The sequence below is a fragment of the Protopterus annectens genome, chromosome 17.part0 (assembly GCF_019279795.1).
Source record: "Protopterus annectens isolate FY-2018-M chromosome 17.part0, PAN1.0, whole genome shotgun sequence".
In the NCBI taxonomy this organism is placed as follows: Eukaryota; Metazoa; Chordata; order Ceratodontiformes; family Protopteridae; genus Protopterus; species Protopterus annectens.
Genome location: NC_056751.1, coordinates 805,188,302 through 805,204,797, shown reverse-complemented (window position 1 = coordinate 805,204,797; position 16,496 = coordinate 805,188,302). Strand labels below are relative to the sequence as shown.

General features: G+C 37.7%; 1 protein-coding gene across 1 annotated transcript in view; it reads right to left on the bottom strand.

The window, feature by feature from the left end:
• SWAP70 (switching B cell complex subunit SWAP70) overlaps positions 1-16,496 on the bottom strand; it is a 1,273,088-nt gene that overhangs the window by 112,541 nt on the left and 1,144,051 nt on the right. Inside the window, exon 8 of the mRNA XM_044059373.1 lies at positions 14,921-15,028. Within this exon, the coding sequence (XP_043915308.1) occupies positions 14,921-15,028 (108 nt within the window). The remainder of the gene's footprint in view (positions 1-14,920; positions 15,029-16,496) is intronic.

The following is a 16,496-nucleotide window of genomic DNA, read 5'->3' as shown; positions in this document are numbered from 1 at the left end:
AAAAAAAACTGAGAAACAACAGCCAGTGATCTTGTTAGCTTGAGTAAAATTCAGTTACTGGCTAAATACACTGCCTGGATGCCTGCAAAGAAAAAAAAAACATTACAGCCTGTAAGAAAATCAAACATAAACGGTGAAGTGAAAACACTGACTGGGAAGAATCCTGCAGCTGTTCAGCCAAAAGCAGTTCAAGCTTCAGCTTTGGCGCAAAATGTGGCTTTCAGTAATCTAGAAGAAACAAATCCAATGTGCTCAGAGCTGATTAAAATAAATTAAACACTGAAGGAGTATATCAACTCAAATAACAAAAGGCTGGAAAAATGGAAGAAGCTTTAAACAGATATTCAGATAAGCTGAGAAAACTGCAAAGATCAGAGGATGAAATGAAGAAAAGTATGAGTGAGTATGACACTGCTCAAGAAGTGATGTTTCAAAAATGGTAGAATTAGAAGAGGGCAGAGCATGTCGGAAAAATCTGAGATTTTCTGCTGTACCACAGAAACTAGAAATAACAGATGTTATTAACATTATTAAGTCACAAATAAGCAACTGGACTGGCATTCCACAGTTGGAAGTGTTAACTGAAAGGGCACATTGTGTGTATTTTCCAAATCTGGCCACGAGAAAGCAGCCAAAACCTTTATTAGTAAAGATGAAAACCTACCACAAGAAAGAGTTGATCTTGGCAAAACTGTAGCAAAAGGGCAAAGTACTAAATGTTGGAGACAATCGAGTGTTGTAGAAAATGAATACTGTACACCAGGCAGAAGGCGAACACATTTATTCCAGTAATCATGGAATATCAGCAGACAGGTGTGAGATTCAAGCTGCTGTATCCAGCTATTTTCAGAATATTTTTTTCCTGGAGGATCAGTCATTTTTGATGCAGAACAAGCTAAGGAGGAAATAAAAAAGTCTGCCCAACAAAAATGAGCTATCAAGCAGAAGGGGGCTCCGATTCTCATTCATCTGATAATAAAGCAAATGAAGATACTTTCTACTGTTCCAAAGGAAAATTCCTGAAAGTCAGAGAAAAGCACAGAAGTTGACCAGAAGTAGCAGGAATACCATGGAATAGAACTGGAATCTGGAGTTGGGAGATGGAGATAAACAGGAAGAAAACCAGCAACATGGAAATTAGTGAATAAATGTAAAACTGCAAAGTATTAGTCACATTTGTGAAATACAGCAGTATAAGAATAAGAAGAAAGACTGGACATTTGTTGACTGGAAACTGAAAAACATTTGCCCCCACTTCATGTCATTAATGTTTGGAAGGAGTCTGAGGGGAGAGGAAGAGGAAGAAAAGGTAACTGTAAGAAAACAATTTCTGTTCTTAACAGCATTCCTATGAAACTTTTGTCAACATAAATTGCATATTTTATAGTAAAGCATTTTAGTTGCTCTTGTGTGTGATAAAGTTATACAAGCAAACAGATTTTTCTTCTTCCTCTTCTCTTTCTTTCTTCTTTTTTGTATTAAGAAATGTGGGCATTTCTGTGCAAAAAGAGTAGAACAACTGAACAAAAGCATGTTTAAGTTAATAGGCTGTAATCTTGGTTGTTGAGGTGGGGGATGGGATGTAAAAGTGAACAGATCACATTATATATAGAGCTGATATGTTTTCTCTTACTTTGGTGTATGTGAATGCATGGATTAAGACCACTGGCTTAATTTAATAACAAAAGTGGAAACAAGTAAATATGAAAACACTGAATATAATTAAATATTTCCCTTAAGCAATAAATATTTCAGCTTGTCTTTCAAGTTGTAGCAGAAGACTACATTTTTCTCTCTTAAGTGTCCATGGACACAAGCCGATAATAGGGCAATAAAAGACAGAAAACTGGTTTCTTCAAGGCTAAAAGTTAATGGTTTCTGAAAATATGCAAGTTGTTTTTATATCTGGTGAGAGGAGCAAAGATAAAACAAAGAACAGATACCAGTTACTATAAGTAGAAGCACAGGCAATAACATGCATCTTAGCATGGATAACTTCAATTTCAGGTTAATTAGCAGCTATCTATTTGGCACAAATGTTCCTATTAGGAGGGTTAAACTTCATTATTTGAAGATGTATATAGTTAATGTGTTTTTGTATTAAGATAACAGGTTATGGGGATGTTTGTGGTATGTGTGTGTGTGTGTGTGTGTGTGTGTGTGTGTGTGTGTGTGTGTGTGTGTGTGTGTGTGTGTGTGTACATGCTTGAGGCTTTTTATTAAAATAAAAAGTCTTGTAAAATGTGACATAAGCTCCAATATTCATGATAAGAAGAATCTGTATAAAGTATTAACCTGACAAAAAGGAAAACCGGTTGTCTAGTGAACATTAACTCAAAACAAATTAATCAATAAACAATGGACAAAAAGGAGAATCTGTGAGCATTGTTTATTTATTCATTAACCTGGCAAACATTAATGGGTGTATGTATCACAAAACCTGTAAACAGATATTTCAAAAAGTCACCATATATAATATGCGGGGATAATGACTTCTTATCATAATGGTGAGATTTTCTAAATTATCTTGGAATTTGAATGGTCTCACAGATATAGACAAAAAGGAAAGAATACTTAATTATATTAAGAAATGTAGAGTGTAAATAACAATACTATGGGAAACACATTTGGAAAGACCTGGATGTGAATTTGATAAAGAAAGGATTTCAGGATGGATAGTCTGCAGAATATTAGGAACAAAGGAAAAGATGAGTACTTATATTAACTGCTACAGGAGCTCCAGTAGTGATAGAAGAGGAAATAACATAATAATGGTAGATTTGTAGTGATAAGAGGCTACAACAAGGGATGAGGATTATGCTGGCATGTATTTATATTCCCCTTAAAACTTCTATTAAAGAACTTAAAAAAATGTAGGAGAAATAATCAGCTTTTAGCAGGAAATACTACGTATAGCTGGGGATTAGAACTTTATTTACTATATCGAGGATGTATCATGGGGGGGACTAGGATGGGAAATATAACAAAAGATGGTAGACGTTTGAAGAACTTTATGAAAAAATTTGGTATGAAAGACTTGAATTCAGCAATAGGAACTCTGAGAGAATTTACATATTATTCAACAAGGTACAATAACTGGGCTAGACTGGAAGGAAATTACATTTCATAGGAACATATGCATTTAATTGAGAACTTTGATCCACATACAATAACTATTTCAGATCATACACCAATAATTACCAACTGCAGTGGTGGTGCTGCGGTAGCATTGTCGCCTCACAGTAAGACGTCGTCCTGTTCGATTCTCAGCTAAAGTGTCTTCTGTGTGGAGACGTGCGTGAATGGGCGTACCTTCGTTGAAGGTTGTGTGTCAGAGTTGGCAACTTGGTACATAAAATTCTACTGCCAATCATTAGCGGACCGGAGTTCCGCTGTGGCGACCCCTAACCGGGAAAATCCGAAAGACACAACAACACCAATAATTACCAAGAAAAAAATGCAGGGTAATGAAGTAAAGATGAGACAGTGGCACTTCCCTACCCAATTGTGAAACAGAAAAGAATTTAAGGAATGGCTACTGGAAATTATCCAGGACTTATTAGAGAAGATAGAAAGTACTCCAAAAGTTATAGTTAGTGAATGGATAAAATGAAAGTGGAAGTTTAAAAATAAGGTAGAAATAAAAGAAAAAGAGATATGGTTAAGAAGTAATAATTATTTAGAGAGGCTTACAAAAGTTAAAGTATTACAAAACAAGGGGAATCTCACAGAACAAAAAGAGGCACAACTGCACAGTACAAACAGAAAATAAGGGAGTACCTGGATAATATGCAAGAGTTTAGAAAGATTGCTGATAAGCAACTGCTCTTTGATAATAGCGTCACAGTACCAACACTTTTGGCACAACAACTTAGGTAAGAGAAAGCAGAAAGGCATGTTGCCAAACTTAGGGAGCTTATAACAAGAAAAATGACCAGAGATCCAGTACAGGTGCTAGAGATATTTCAGAAATTTTATGAACATTTGTATAAAGCCAAGAAGTGAGGGAATCAAGAAAAAGCACAAATTGAATTATTTATGGAAGACAAATATACCAAGGTTAGCGGTACATAGATGAGGCTCAACAACTAAAAGTTAAGCTAGGAGGAGATGAGGTAAACATGGTTACGTATAATCAATCATCAGGAAAGGCTCTACAAATGTATGTTGAAATTTGAAAGCTAAGAGGGAAGACAGTGATAAACATCTTGAAGGTTTTGTTTAACATTATTTTAACAGGAAGGAGGCACCAACATCCTGGGGAAAAAAGCTGTGGTAGCTGTAATATCTAAAGACTGTGATCCATTGTCATAGTTACATAGACCCATTGCAATTTTAAACCATGATTATAAAGTGTTTACATCTATAATGGCTAAAAGATGATGTCAACATTGACAGATACGGATCAGTGTGGTTTTGTGGAGGGGAGGCAAACATTTGACAACATTAATAAAATAATGATGATCCAGAAAGAAGCTGAATGCAAGAAAATACTGCAGTTATGGATGGGTTTGATGCAGAGAAGGCGTTTAGTAGAGTACGCTGGTATTTTATGAGAAGGGCAATGGAAACATTTACATTTCCTGACAGAATAATAAGGTTAGTCAGAAGGATATATGAGGGATTAGAGGTAAAAATCAAAGTGTGGGAGGGCTCCTCTCTGATAAGCTTTGTCTGAAGAGAGGAACCCAGCAGGGATATCCTCTTTGTTATTTGTGTTATAGGTTCATAGGTGTGTACTAGGCTAATGGCCCTGGAGCCCTTACAAACCTAGCCCATAGGATTACCCCAGCATCGTGCCACCCAACCTTAGTTCACAGTGCCTCTATGGAGTAGAACCACTGGAGTGACCCCCGGGGTGAATTTTCTATTTCCCATTCACTCATCAAGATTTCTCTTGAAGAGGGCCAGTGAGGTGCTCTGTTTGACATGTATGGGAAGTCTATTCCATAGCATGGGCAGTTTCTGGGTTATGAACCTCTCCCTCCAGCATGGTATGTTGATTGTGGTAATGAGGCTGAGGTCTCTGGAGCATGTGGTGCGGAGGGATTGAGATTTTTTTAGATGTAGAATTTTTAACAGAGCTGGGTCAGACATAGCTTTGTAAGTTAAGCAGAGATTGCCTCTAAGTAGGCGATATGAGACACAGAATAGTTGTATTTTTTGAGACTGTGTAGGACAAGTATTTAACGCCTAGAATCCTCTTTGTGAGGTACTTTTGAGACCTCTCCAGTTGCTGCAGGTGTCTAGTGAGATACATGCCACATGGGGCATTGTACTTGATGACTGGCCTAATGAGGGAAGAGTAGAGGGAGACAAGTGACCTCTTTCTTCCTGGATGCAAAACCCTTAGTAATAAGATGTGCCACATAGAAAGACTTTCTGACCACAGTGGCAATGTGGTAGTCAAAAGAGAGGTTGCTGTCAACCTGTGTTCCCAGATCTCTTATAAGACTTTCTGTGTTCAGTGGACAACCATCGATGTGGTAATTCATGGGAACCGGGTTTTTCCCAAAGGGGATGATGACACATTTTTTGACACTGAGTTTAAGGCCATGGTTCTGACACCAGTCGTTGGTCTCAGTGAGGCCTTTCTGTAGGATGTCAACATCACTTGGGGAGTTAATAATAGCTCCCAACTTGCAATCGTCTGCGAACTTTGTCAGCCAGAGTCCCTTTGTGATGGTCTGAACTTCTGAGAAAGAGATACTAAACAGGAGAGGACCCAGGACCGAACCCTGTGGGACTCCACTCGTGACTGGTCGGCAGTCTGACTTGGAGTCACTTGGAGCTACTTTCACACTGTGGGTTCTATCTAAGAGCCAGTTTGCAACCCATCTAGTGATATAGGGGTTGATGCCTAGTGTAACAAGTTTTCCTATGATTCCTGAGTGGGGAATGGTATCAAAGGCCTTGGCCAGATCAAAGTAGGCTGTATGAACCACCTTGCCTTCATCCACAGCTCTGGTGACTGACTCAAAGAAGTCGATCAGGTTGAGTAGGCATGATCTACCCTTCACAAAACCAAACTGTGTGGGATTCAGAGTTTGGAGAATCCCTATATCCTTGTTTATTAGTTCCATAATGATGCTTTCCATAGCTTTGCATATCAGACTCATCAGGATAATGGAGCGATAGTTCCCAAGGTCTGTAGTCACTCCTCCTTTTTTGGAGACGGATGGCTGTAGCAGTGCACCATTCGGTAGGGACAAAGCCTGAGGTGAGGCTGTGACTGAACAGGACACACAGGTGAGGTGCCAGTTCACTCTGTAGTTCATGTAGAACACAGCCAGAGATATTGTCAGGTCCCATAAAAGCTGTATTATTGGCCTTGGACAGTGCTGTTTTAACCTGTGCAGCAGTAATACTGGGTAACTGGCATCTACTGGTACTGTGACTGGTCCTTTGGGGGGGGTAAAGTTGGCACTTAATCTGTCGGCCAGTATATTGGCAATATCTGTTGGCTCGGTATAGGAGGTACCACTGGGCAGAAGCTCTGAGCAAATCTGGGCATTGCCGTGGAGATTCTTTACATAACTATAGAAGGCCTTGTGGTTGTCTTTACTATCTGCTGAAATTCTGTTTTTATACCTAGCTTTATAGGACTGATGAGGGGATCTTAACTTTTTGTTGAGGTTGATAAAGGAGTTTTTCCAGTCTTGGGCTTCACCTTATTCCACATCAGTTTCCTCCTTCTGTTGTAGAGTTTGTTTATGGCAGGGCACCAACAGATAGGCTTCCTTTTTTTTTTTTTTTTTTGGAGGAGAGCATCGTGGTTCTATTGGGTATGGCGAGATCCATGCATTTGTGTATGTGTTTGTACAGTGCAGTGGTGTATGATTTGGCAGTCATGCAACTACTCCCCATTTGCATGGGTGCCATGAAGTTAGCCACCTCTGTTTTTAGGAGCCCAAAGTTAGCTTTGGAGAAGTTTTTCATAGTGGTTACCTTTGAGGGGGGGGGAGTGGGAGGGATGTGGATTTCCAAGGCGATTAGTTTGTGTTCGGATCTAACCAGGGGGGAGATGACTATTGATGTAGAGCAACAGTTGCCCATGTTAGTAATGATCAGGTAAAGGATGTTGCTGCCTCTAGTGGGGGTAAGAGCGAGCTGGTCCAGGGCATTGGAATTAATGAATTCCAGGAAACGTTGCGCAACTGCATTGGTACATGAGTAGCTTTCCCAGTTAATGGATGGGTAGTTGAAGTCGCCCAGTATGAGAGTGTTAGGTTGGACCCTAATATTCTCCAGGGTGCTTAGGAACATGGAGTGTGAGTCTTGGGACATGGTTAGGGACCTATAGGAGGCTACAACTTGAATCACTGTCTTACCCAATGTTAGCTGCACCTGAAGTATCTCTGATGTGTTATGTTGGGCTACCAGTCTGGATGTGTGCACATCCTTTATGAGTATGGAAACACCACCACCTTTAGAGTTTCAGTCCAAATTCTGGGGCCGAAAGATGTGGAATGAGTTACAGCACAAATGTAGATGCTCTCCATATTAAGGAGTGCTTTGAGTGAGTGCATTTTGAGATTTAGATTTCTAGAATTGAGCAGCATGACCCTCAGATTGTTATTTGTTTGTAGCGTTTATTGTGGTAATCTGGTCTTTAAAATACTGCCTAAAAAGGCACTATAGGGGTGGCAAGAGCCTTGGCCAGTAACCGGAAGCCCAGGAGTGACAGACGCAGGCCATCACTGGCAAAGGATCGATGTCTGTCAATCATGTCATCCCAGGCAGACAGATACTGGATCCCCTTAGAATGCAGAAACTTAGCCAATTGTTGAAATCAATCATTTCCTGCTTGTACTGTGGTATCATTCTGGGTGATGGTAGGATGCTGCTCAGGGCTAGGGTCATACCTGCCTGGGCTACATAATCCGAGAGCTCCTCCATGTCTCTTTTCATGTAGTCTAGGGAGGTACGTCTCAGGTCATTCGACCCACATGTACAATGACAGAGTCATATTAGTACCTGTTGTTGAGGGACCTGAGTGCATGCATTATGTGCAGATCCACCTGATAGGCAGCTGACTGTTACTTTCTCCTTATTCAACCTAGTGAGTGGGACATCAGTGTGCCTCACTATCGAGTCACCTATGACTAGTGTGTTGGGCATGCTGTTTTGCCTTAGGGGCTTTGTTTGAGTGTTACACTGTTTAGGAGACTTATGTGTCTCGTGATTAGTGTTGTGTTGTGGTGGTTGAGTGCGTTTCTGCCTTGGAGGTCTCTGCTGTTTGGGTCGATTTTTATTGACAGCCTCAGTGAAGGTGGGTGTGTGGCTTGTGTTTTTATGTTAAGGCAGTGCTGGTGTGTGTTCTGGAGGGCTATGTGTTCCATGTGGTGTGGTGCAAGTGTTGACCTTCTCTTGACCAGCTATTCCATTATTGGCTGGAGTGTGTTGCTTCCAATTTGGATATGTAAGTGCATCTCTCGCAAGTCTGAGTGTTGGGAGGTAAGAGGAGAGGGTTGTCACTGTACATGAGGCAGTTGCTACATTGCCTCTGGATGCCCAAGTACACCAGGTTAACAGGAGAAGGCACAGGGAACTGACCTTCAGACATGCCTGGAGGGGTGGGCATTAATAATAAGTACTGGAGCTGTTTCCTTCTAGAATGTTTAGTGTGCTACAATAATTGCTACAAGAAGTCTGGCAAAGTGCTAGACAAATAAGCTAGCAAACATGCAGGAGAGGAGAGAACTAGCAGATCTAAGGGAAAATTTGAAGAGCAGACTTTGGCACCGCTCAGAAGCTTAGAAACAGTCGTGGATACCGCAAATCTGTATCTTGACTAGACTAGCTAGGAAAGGTGGGAAAAGCACAAATGCCGGCTTTTAAATCAGAAAGTTGAAAAAGATGGAAAAACTGCCCAAATGGCCAATAAACTAGAATTTCTGGGTCAGAAACCACTCCTCTTGTGGTAGATAGGCTACCTAGTGCTTACCACTCCCACTGATAAGCTAGAAGGATTCACTCCAACACAGAAAGGCTTGTGGGGCTCAGAAGCTTACAAACAGGCCTGGATATGTTTAGAACCATTGGCAAAGAAAATAATGGACTCAGAAATTCCAGGATATAATTGCCATGGTATTCAAGAAATGTTGGCTTTATTTGCAAATGGTACTACTTTGTACCTGATGGAATCAGAAAAGGACATCTCAGTGTTGTGGAACATTCTGAAATAGTTCTGTGTTTTTTCAAGACATAAAATTAATGAAGACAAAATAAAGTCTGTAGCTATAAACTACGTACCCACACATGAATTGGTTAAGCAATAGCCATACTTAAGGGAGCATGATGAAATGAAGTACTTAGGAGTATGGATTAAAAAGGATTATATTATGGTAGCTAAGGATATGTGGGAAGAGACTAAACAAAAGATAATACAAAAGTGAGAAACTGGAAGCTCTTGCCTATGGATACGGATAGAAAGACACAAGCAGTAAAAATGCTTTTAGTCCCTTTAGTTTTATACACAGATCAAGCATATTTTTGTGGACCAGAGGAAAAGTTGTGGATAGTAATTAATAAAGAGTTGAAAGACTTTATTTGGGAGGGGAAGTGTGCAATAGTCTTGTGTGATAAGTTGATCATTCCAATAGAAGAAAAATGCCAAGGATTACCTGATTTGAAGGAATATTTTAGAGCTACAAAGGTAAGGCTCTTATACATAACACAAGCACAAATCTACAATTCAAAGTGGAAAGGGATAATGATAAAACAGGAGGGCAATTCAAGAAATATGGAAAGAATAGGATTTTATATGCAGATCCTTAACGGAATAACAGTCATACAGAATAGTATCTAGAACTGCTGTCAAAAAAGGGATAATTAGTAGGACACAGAAAATAATGCATGATAACTATAGGAATCAATCAGAAGAGTTCAGAAAAGATTGGGAAGAGAGATTGGATATGCAATTGACAAGGAAACAATGGGAAGACATATGCATGTCTCCCAAATATGCAACAAAATCTAGACAATTTAGCATTTTTGCTTGGAAATGTTTGCACAAATACTTTTATACCCCAAGTAGACTCGAAAGAATTTTTCCTTAGGTAGATAACAAATGTTGGAGGTGTGATGGGGCGAAAAAGATAACTGGGAACACATGCTCTGGCAGTGTAATGAGTTGGCAGACTTTAAAAATTCCCCACAGAGTATTCTGTCAGGAATACTGGATGAGCAAATGTGGGTAACTAGGGAAATTATTTTTTTGCGCTGGGATACAGAATCTGAAGTGCCTAGACATAGCAAGGCCTTGTTAAGTTTAATTCTAGTGGCTGCAAAAAAATGTAATTACTGGAAAATGGAAATCAAAATATAAACCAACTACACTTGAAGTAGTGAATATTTTAAAAGAGATAAACGAACAGGAAGTGCGATCTTTAGAAAAGGACATCAGTACATCACACTGGAAAAAGTGGAAACTGAGGAAACAATATATGTAGAAAATGTTTTGGAGGAGAAATGAGGTTTAAGAGAAGGCAGGAATTGAATAATTTATGGACAGTTGCTTAGATTATATGACATATAACAATACATGTAATGTACAATGTTTGTAAATATGAACTTTGATTACTTTTATATAAATGTAAGTTTGCCTATGTCACAAGTGACAATTCAATGAAGGTGTTAAAAAACATTCAAAGTAAAACATAAGAGATGCAGCAAATTGGAAAGTGATTTGGGGGAGGTGGGAAAGCAAGTGATCATTACATTTACTAAAGAAACATTGAGCAGATATTGATGTGGTTTGTTAATGGTAGAGAGAAGTTAAGGCAGATTATTTTGACAGTTTCTTTCAACTGATCACAGTCAAATAACAGAGGTTTATGCAAAGGGGTTAGTTGTCTGAATGTGAAAGTAAACAATCGCTGATATGGCTTGCCAAGTTTTTGTATGCTTGTAACAAACAAAATAAAATATATTACTCTGGCCAGAACTTCTTTCTCTTTATTATAACCAAACATCAAAGGTGTAACCAGTGAAAACAGTAGTGATTTTGGGAGAGGAAGGCAGTCAGTATGTAAAAGCAACACATTGTCAGTCTAGGTTTATGCATGGAAAACAAATCAAGTAATAATAACACACTGGCTGTGCATTGCAAGGATCTTATGGACCTCCCAAGGTTGCTGTGGCCTCCCCATCCTGTTACTTCCCAATAACACTCACCTCATAGGGAATGACTGAACTTACAAAATGAGCCATCTATGAAATTTCTTGGTATTTGTTTTATTAGTAGTATATACTACGTTTTAATATTTTTGATGTAAAACAATTCCTTTGTCTAGTGTTTAAGAGATAGTGTAGGATATGTAAGGTTGTCAAAGGAAGAACTTCGTCTCCAAAGCATGTAGGCTATCTAATGATTTAAAAGACAGCTCATAAAGTTCAGTCAGCATGCTCACACACACACACACACACACACACACACACACACACACACACACACACACACACACACACACACACACACACACACTAGCACTTTTTGTTTACTATCATGTTTAGAATGTGCTTGCTAAGTGGCAGTTTAAAGAATTACACTCAGTGCTGCAGAGTACAAAACTGATGCAAAGGAGCACTGTGAACAGCTGAAAATGTATACAAACTACCCGTTATATTGGCAAGTCAGAGTCCATAGATTTAAGACAAGTAAATCCAAGAGTGATTTACTCTGATGGGAACCTGGTACGAATACTATTTTATTACTGTACTGATAGATGCTGCACCTAACATGTATGTGTAGGATTAATAGGCAGTAAACATGCTGATCTGTAGTTTTTCACACTATTAGAAGTAGGAGGGAGATACAGGAAAAGTGCAGCATTTTGCAGTACAAATGAGATATCAGTGCAGCAGATGATGTCAGTAGAATATAGGGATGCCTCATATTTAAAAATGATTATAATCAACAAGTTACTACTCTATACATAACCTCAATCCTTTTATTCACAACTGACTATTTTGCACCTAACTTTAATTCTTTAATCAACAAGTTATTACTGTGTACCTAGCCTTATTTATCTGACAGCAAATTTCCAGCAATTCCTACCTAATTTTGACAATGATCGCTTGTATTAGTGCTCTCCTTCTCCTAAAGTACCAGGTTCACTGCAAGACAAGTATAGAATCCAGTCACAACTAATCAGTTACTGCTGCAGACAGCAGGGCATCTGAATCGCATTTTCGCAACTAACGTGATTTCTGGAAGCTATGGTTAGTGAAAGGGAAAGAAATGGTAACTTAAGGAAATATTTTTCTGGTAGTGCAGGGAGTTTGTGCCATAAATAGGTGCACCTGTTTTTCACTGGTCCCTCCATGTACTTTAATTTCTTGTCTGGAACACACGTACGCCCGATGGCATTTCGTATTTTCCAAAAGCCCATTTTCTAAAGTAAAAAAAAGACAGTGGACAGAATATCTTTCAATTGATCAAAGTCAGACATCGACTACATAGCCAAAAGGAAAGTGGTCATCTTGAGTGAGGGGGGTCTCTGTATAAAATGATTGACTACTGAGGTACCTTGGTCATAGCTAAATGATCAATAATCTGGCTTATAAACAGAACTGTGACTGTATGTTTGAGGGTACGTAGAATCTGTGTTGAAAAGTCATCACAACTTTTATTTGTGCACAACTTATGTGACTTTCTTACAAAAGAGACACACATTTTATCAGAATTTCCAAAAGTCTGTCCAAAACATAGAAATAAACATGAGTCTATGTCATTTCATGAAGAAGATGAAGTCAGGATCCATGGTTTGGCTTTAAGTATTATTATATTATTCCACTTTCATGGCATATTAACTGCAAATAATCATTAAAATCAATTCACAACACACAGTTTTCTTTTTCTCATGGAAGAAAGGCTGTGTGTGTGTGTGTGTGTGTGTGTGTGTGTGTGTATATACATATGTATATATATATATATACACACACACACACACACACACACACACACACACACACACACACACACACACACTCACACTCACACACACATATATGTGCCTATAAAACTGATGCTCAAATGCATCTTAATATTTGAGGAAAAATGAAAACAAAATCTTACCATGGACTGTGAACTACCATTCAGAAATTTATCATGCAAATATTCTAACTCTGAACCTAAAAACAAATTCTGAGTTGAGTTTATACCTGAATATCTATACTTGTTGCCCATAAAATGTTACCAGGAAGTATCCAACTGGTTCAGAGGTATAACCCTGAACTGATGGGTACTACTAATCTGGCTACATTATCATTTAAATGTGCCAAGCTGCCGAGTTGCATTATATTTAGTTTCCTTAAGAGGTGGGTTGAGAATACAGTACATGTTTAAAATGTATCTGAAATGAGCTGGCATTACATTAAAAGAAAAAGTCACAGTATTTATCTATCAATCTATGTATCTATCTATATCTATGTATTTTATATGTATATGTATATAGATGTATGCTTGGGATTACTGACTTACTCTATCACAGATCTACCTGACAGCCAAAACTATCATGAGGAGCAGGATACAACATATGAGGAAAATCAGATGTTTTATATATATATATATATATATATATATATATATATATATATATATATATATATATATATATATATATATATATATATATATATATATATATATATATATATCCATGTGTATAGTTTAAAACGTTTATGGGGGGGCTATGCCCCCCCTTACTTTATATACTAACTCCAGGATCGCACTGCAGTGGGGAAAAGGCCATATATAACTTTTAACTAAATGAGTTTCAGTTAGATGAGTTTTCAGTTAAGTGAGCTTTCAGTGAATTGTTCCCACTGATTTGACTTTCAGTGAAATGAGCTTTCTATGAAATATATATATATATATATATATATATATATATATATATATATATATATTTAATAGATATATATAGATATAGAAATAGAGATATATAGATATATATATAGACATAGACATATAGATATAGATATGTGGGTGTAGGGCACTGGATCCACTATGTACTTATACCAACATCTGTTTGGTCAACACCATTTGATTGACTCACACAGATGGTCTGAAAGGTGTGTTAGATCAACATTTCCGGGGTAGGAGACTTTTCCCCTTCCCTAGGGATTGTGTGATCTCAGAGTTAGTATATAATATATAATTAACTTGCCCCCTTGCAAAAAAACTTTCAATTGGTTTGCTCCTTCCTGGGTGAATCCCGGAGCATGCACAGAAAGTGTCAGTGTTTGTAGTCTCGATGTTTTAATGTTGGGAATCTGTGTGTTGGTGTAGTTGCACAGTTGATTCAGTGCCCTACACCTATAGGCAACAACTGCATTACCTCTTGGTTTACAAAGCTAAATTAACATAAAATAAGAAACATCACACCTCACTTTGGCTTATTTTGCTGAAATCCAAGTAGAATAAAGAGTTTAGCAGTGGCATGATACCATGTTTTTGTACTGTAATACTTCTATAAATAGTGACCAAACAGCAGACCCAGTCCAGAACAAAAAACAATAAACCAAAGACTTCAATAAACAGTGACCTACATGCAACAATAACAAAAAAAAAAAAAAAAAAAAAAAAGGGTCAACCTATAGCAGCATTTACATTTTTAGCCCTGCTATACTGGCATCTATCCCCAGCTAATGTTTTGATGACCCTTTTCCTTCTTTACTTACCTGAAGAAGAAAAATCCCAAATCTCGACAGCTCTTAGCACAAAAGCCAACCTCAAATGCCCAAAACTAGTTACTTGAATAAATATACTCCCTGATAAAGACTAAGAGCAGCTAGTTCCGGTTCATATCCATAAAACAAAACTGGACTGGCTCTCTTTTCCATAAGGTGCAAATAAAATGAACAGCAAATTGAGTACACTATACTGAGTTTTCAAGTTTAATGCCATACGTACTAGTTTTTCTCTCTCCAGTTCTGTGCTGAATTTATTCTGTAGCTCAATCTGCGTCTGAAGTCGCCTTTTTTCCTCCTCTGAAGCACGGGTTGCAGCTTCGCTCAGTTGCTATAAAAAAGATTGGCGGAGAAAGGTTTTTAATAAAAGAAGAAGTGTATGTATTTTAAACTGTCTGTTGTTATGCAGAATGTTAATACTGTTGTGTTTTTTTTTTTACTTTACTTTTACATGTGACAATAGTCAAATTGTTTTCAAATTCAGCAGCTGGATTAAAGAGGCTTGCACAACACTTGAAAAACTTGTATGCATGTGTACAATGCATATGGAAATGCATTTTCACATTATGGAGACAGTGTAGTAGTGTCTGTACCGAGACACAACTGCTGGCAACAAAATCAGTTCATGTTTGCAGAAGTATTTTTAGAGATACCTGCAGGAAAAAAAAATGACAAGAGGGGGCAAAAACAATAAAGAACAGTGAAATCAACACTCATCAGAGTAGTGCATAAACGAAGAGTTAAAGCAATAAGCGAGAGTTTTCATATGACTAAGGAGCTAATCCCTTAATATATAAAAGAAAGGATTTATGCAGAGCGATTCTAGACATAAAACAATTTATCAAAACAAGACAAGAGATTTTCTCCAGAATACTTGCTATTGAACAAGTACATATAAACCACCATATAATATATCCTTGATTGCATTTTTTTTTCAAATTAACGCACACTTGTCTGCAAAATAAGAAACTGCTGATACAAAACAATGATTTATTTCAAAGCAGTGTGAGACAAAATGTAAACATATAAAATTATAATGTAAGCAATGCATACAAATGAAGTGACACTAATATTTTTCAAAACATCTTGTTTGCCAATCATACAAGAAGTGTTTTATGCATGTAAAAGATTTATCTAAAAGCAGCACAAGGTAAATTTCCCCATAATAGGACTTCATATGCTGACTCAAATAAAAAAACAAAACAAGATAAAAAAAGCATGCATTTTTTTGTTTTTGCATGGAAGTGACTAGTTGGCTGATTGCATAGTTGTACAGTGACTGAAACTGCTAACTAGGTATTCAAGGGCGTTGTTTATAAATCTGGATGTTAAAGTGCATTATATGCAGCAATTTTTGTATACAAGTGATATGTCTAGGTCACTTAACATGACAAAGAATTACTCTAACACCAGAAAAATTTTAAAACACTGCTGTTTGTACACCATAATAGCTTACTTAGAGTGATTATTTTCATAAAAGCATTTAATGCCAGCAATGTAGCATGAGAAACTAATTTGTGGATTACTGTGGGAGCACTAACAAATTTATATGAAGTGACTTGAACATAAAAAAACAAGCTTCCTAATACAATGGGAGCAGTTCTACATGATAACGTTGGTGTTCTTAAAGGAAATGGTTCATGCATTGTGGCTTTGGAACTAAGAACAAGCCATGCAGCAGTCAGGCATGTGGACCAATCTTACAAATGAAGCAGAGCTGTAAAAGAAAAAAAAGAAAAAGACTGGATTTTTTTTGCTTTATTCTGATTTTTGCTTTATGCTTGCCAACCATCAGTGCT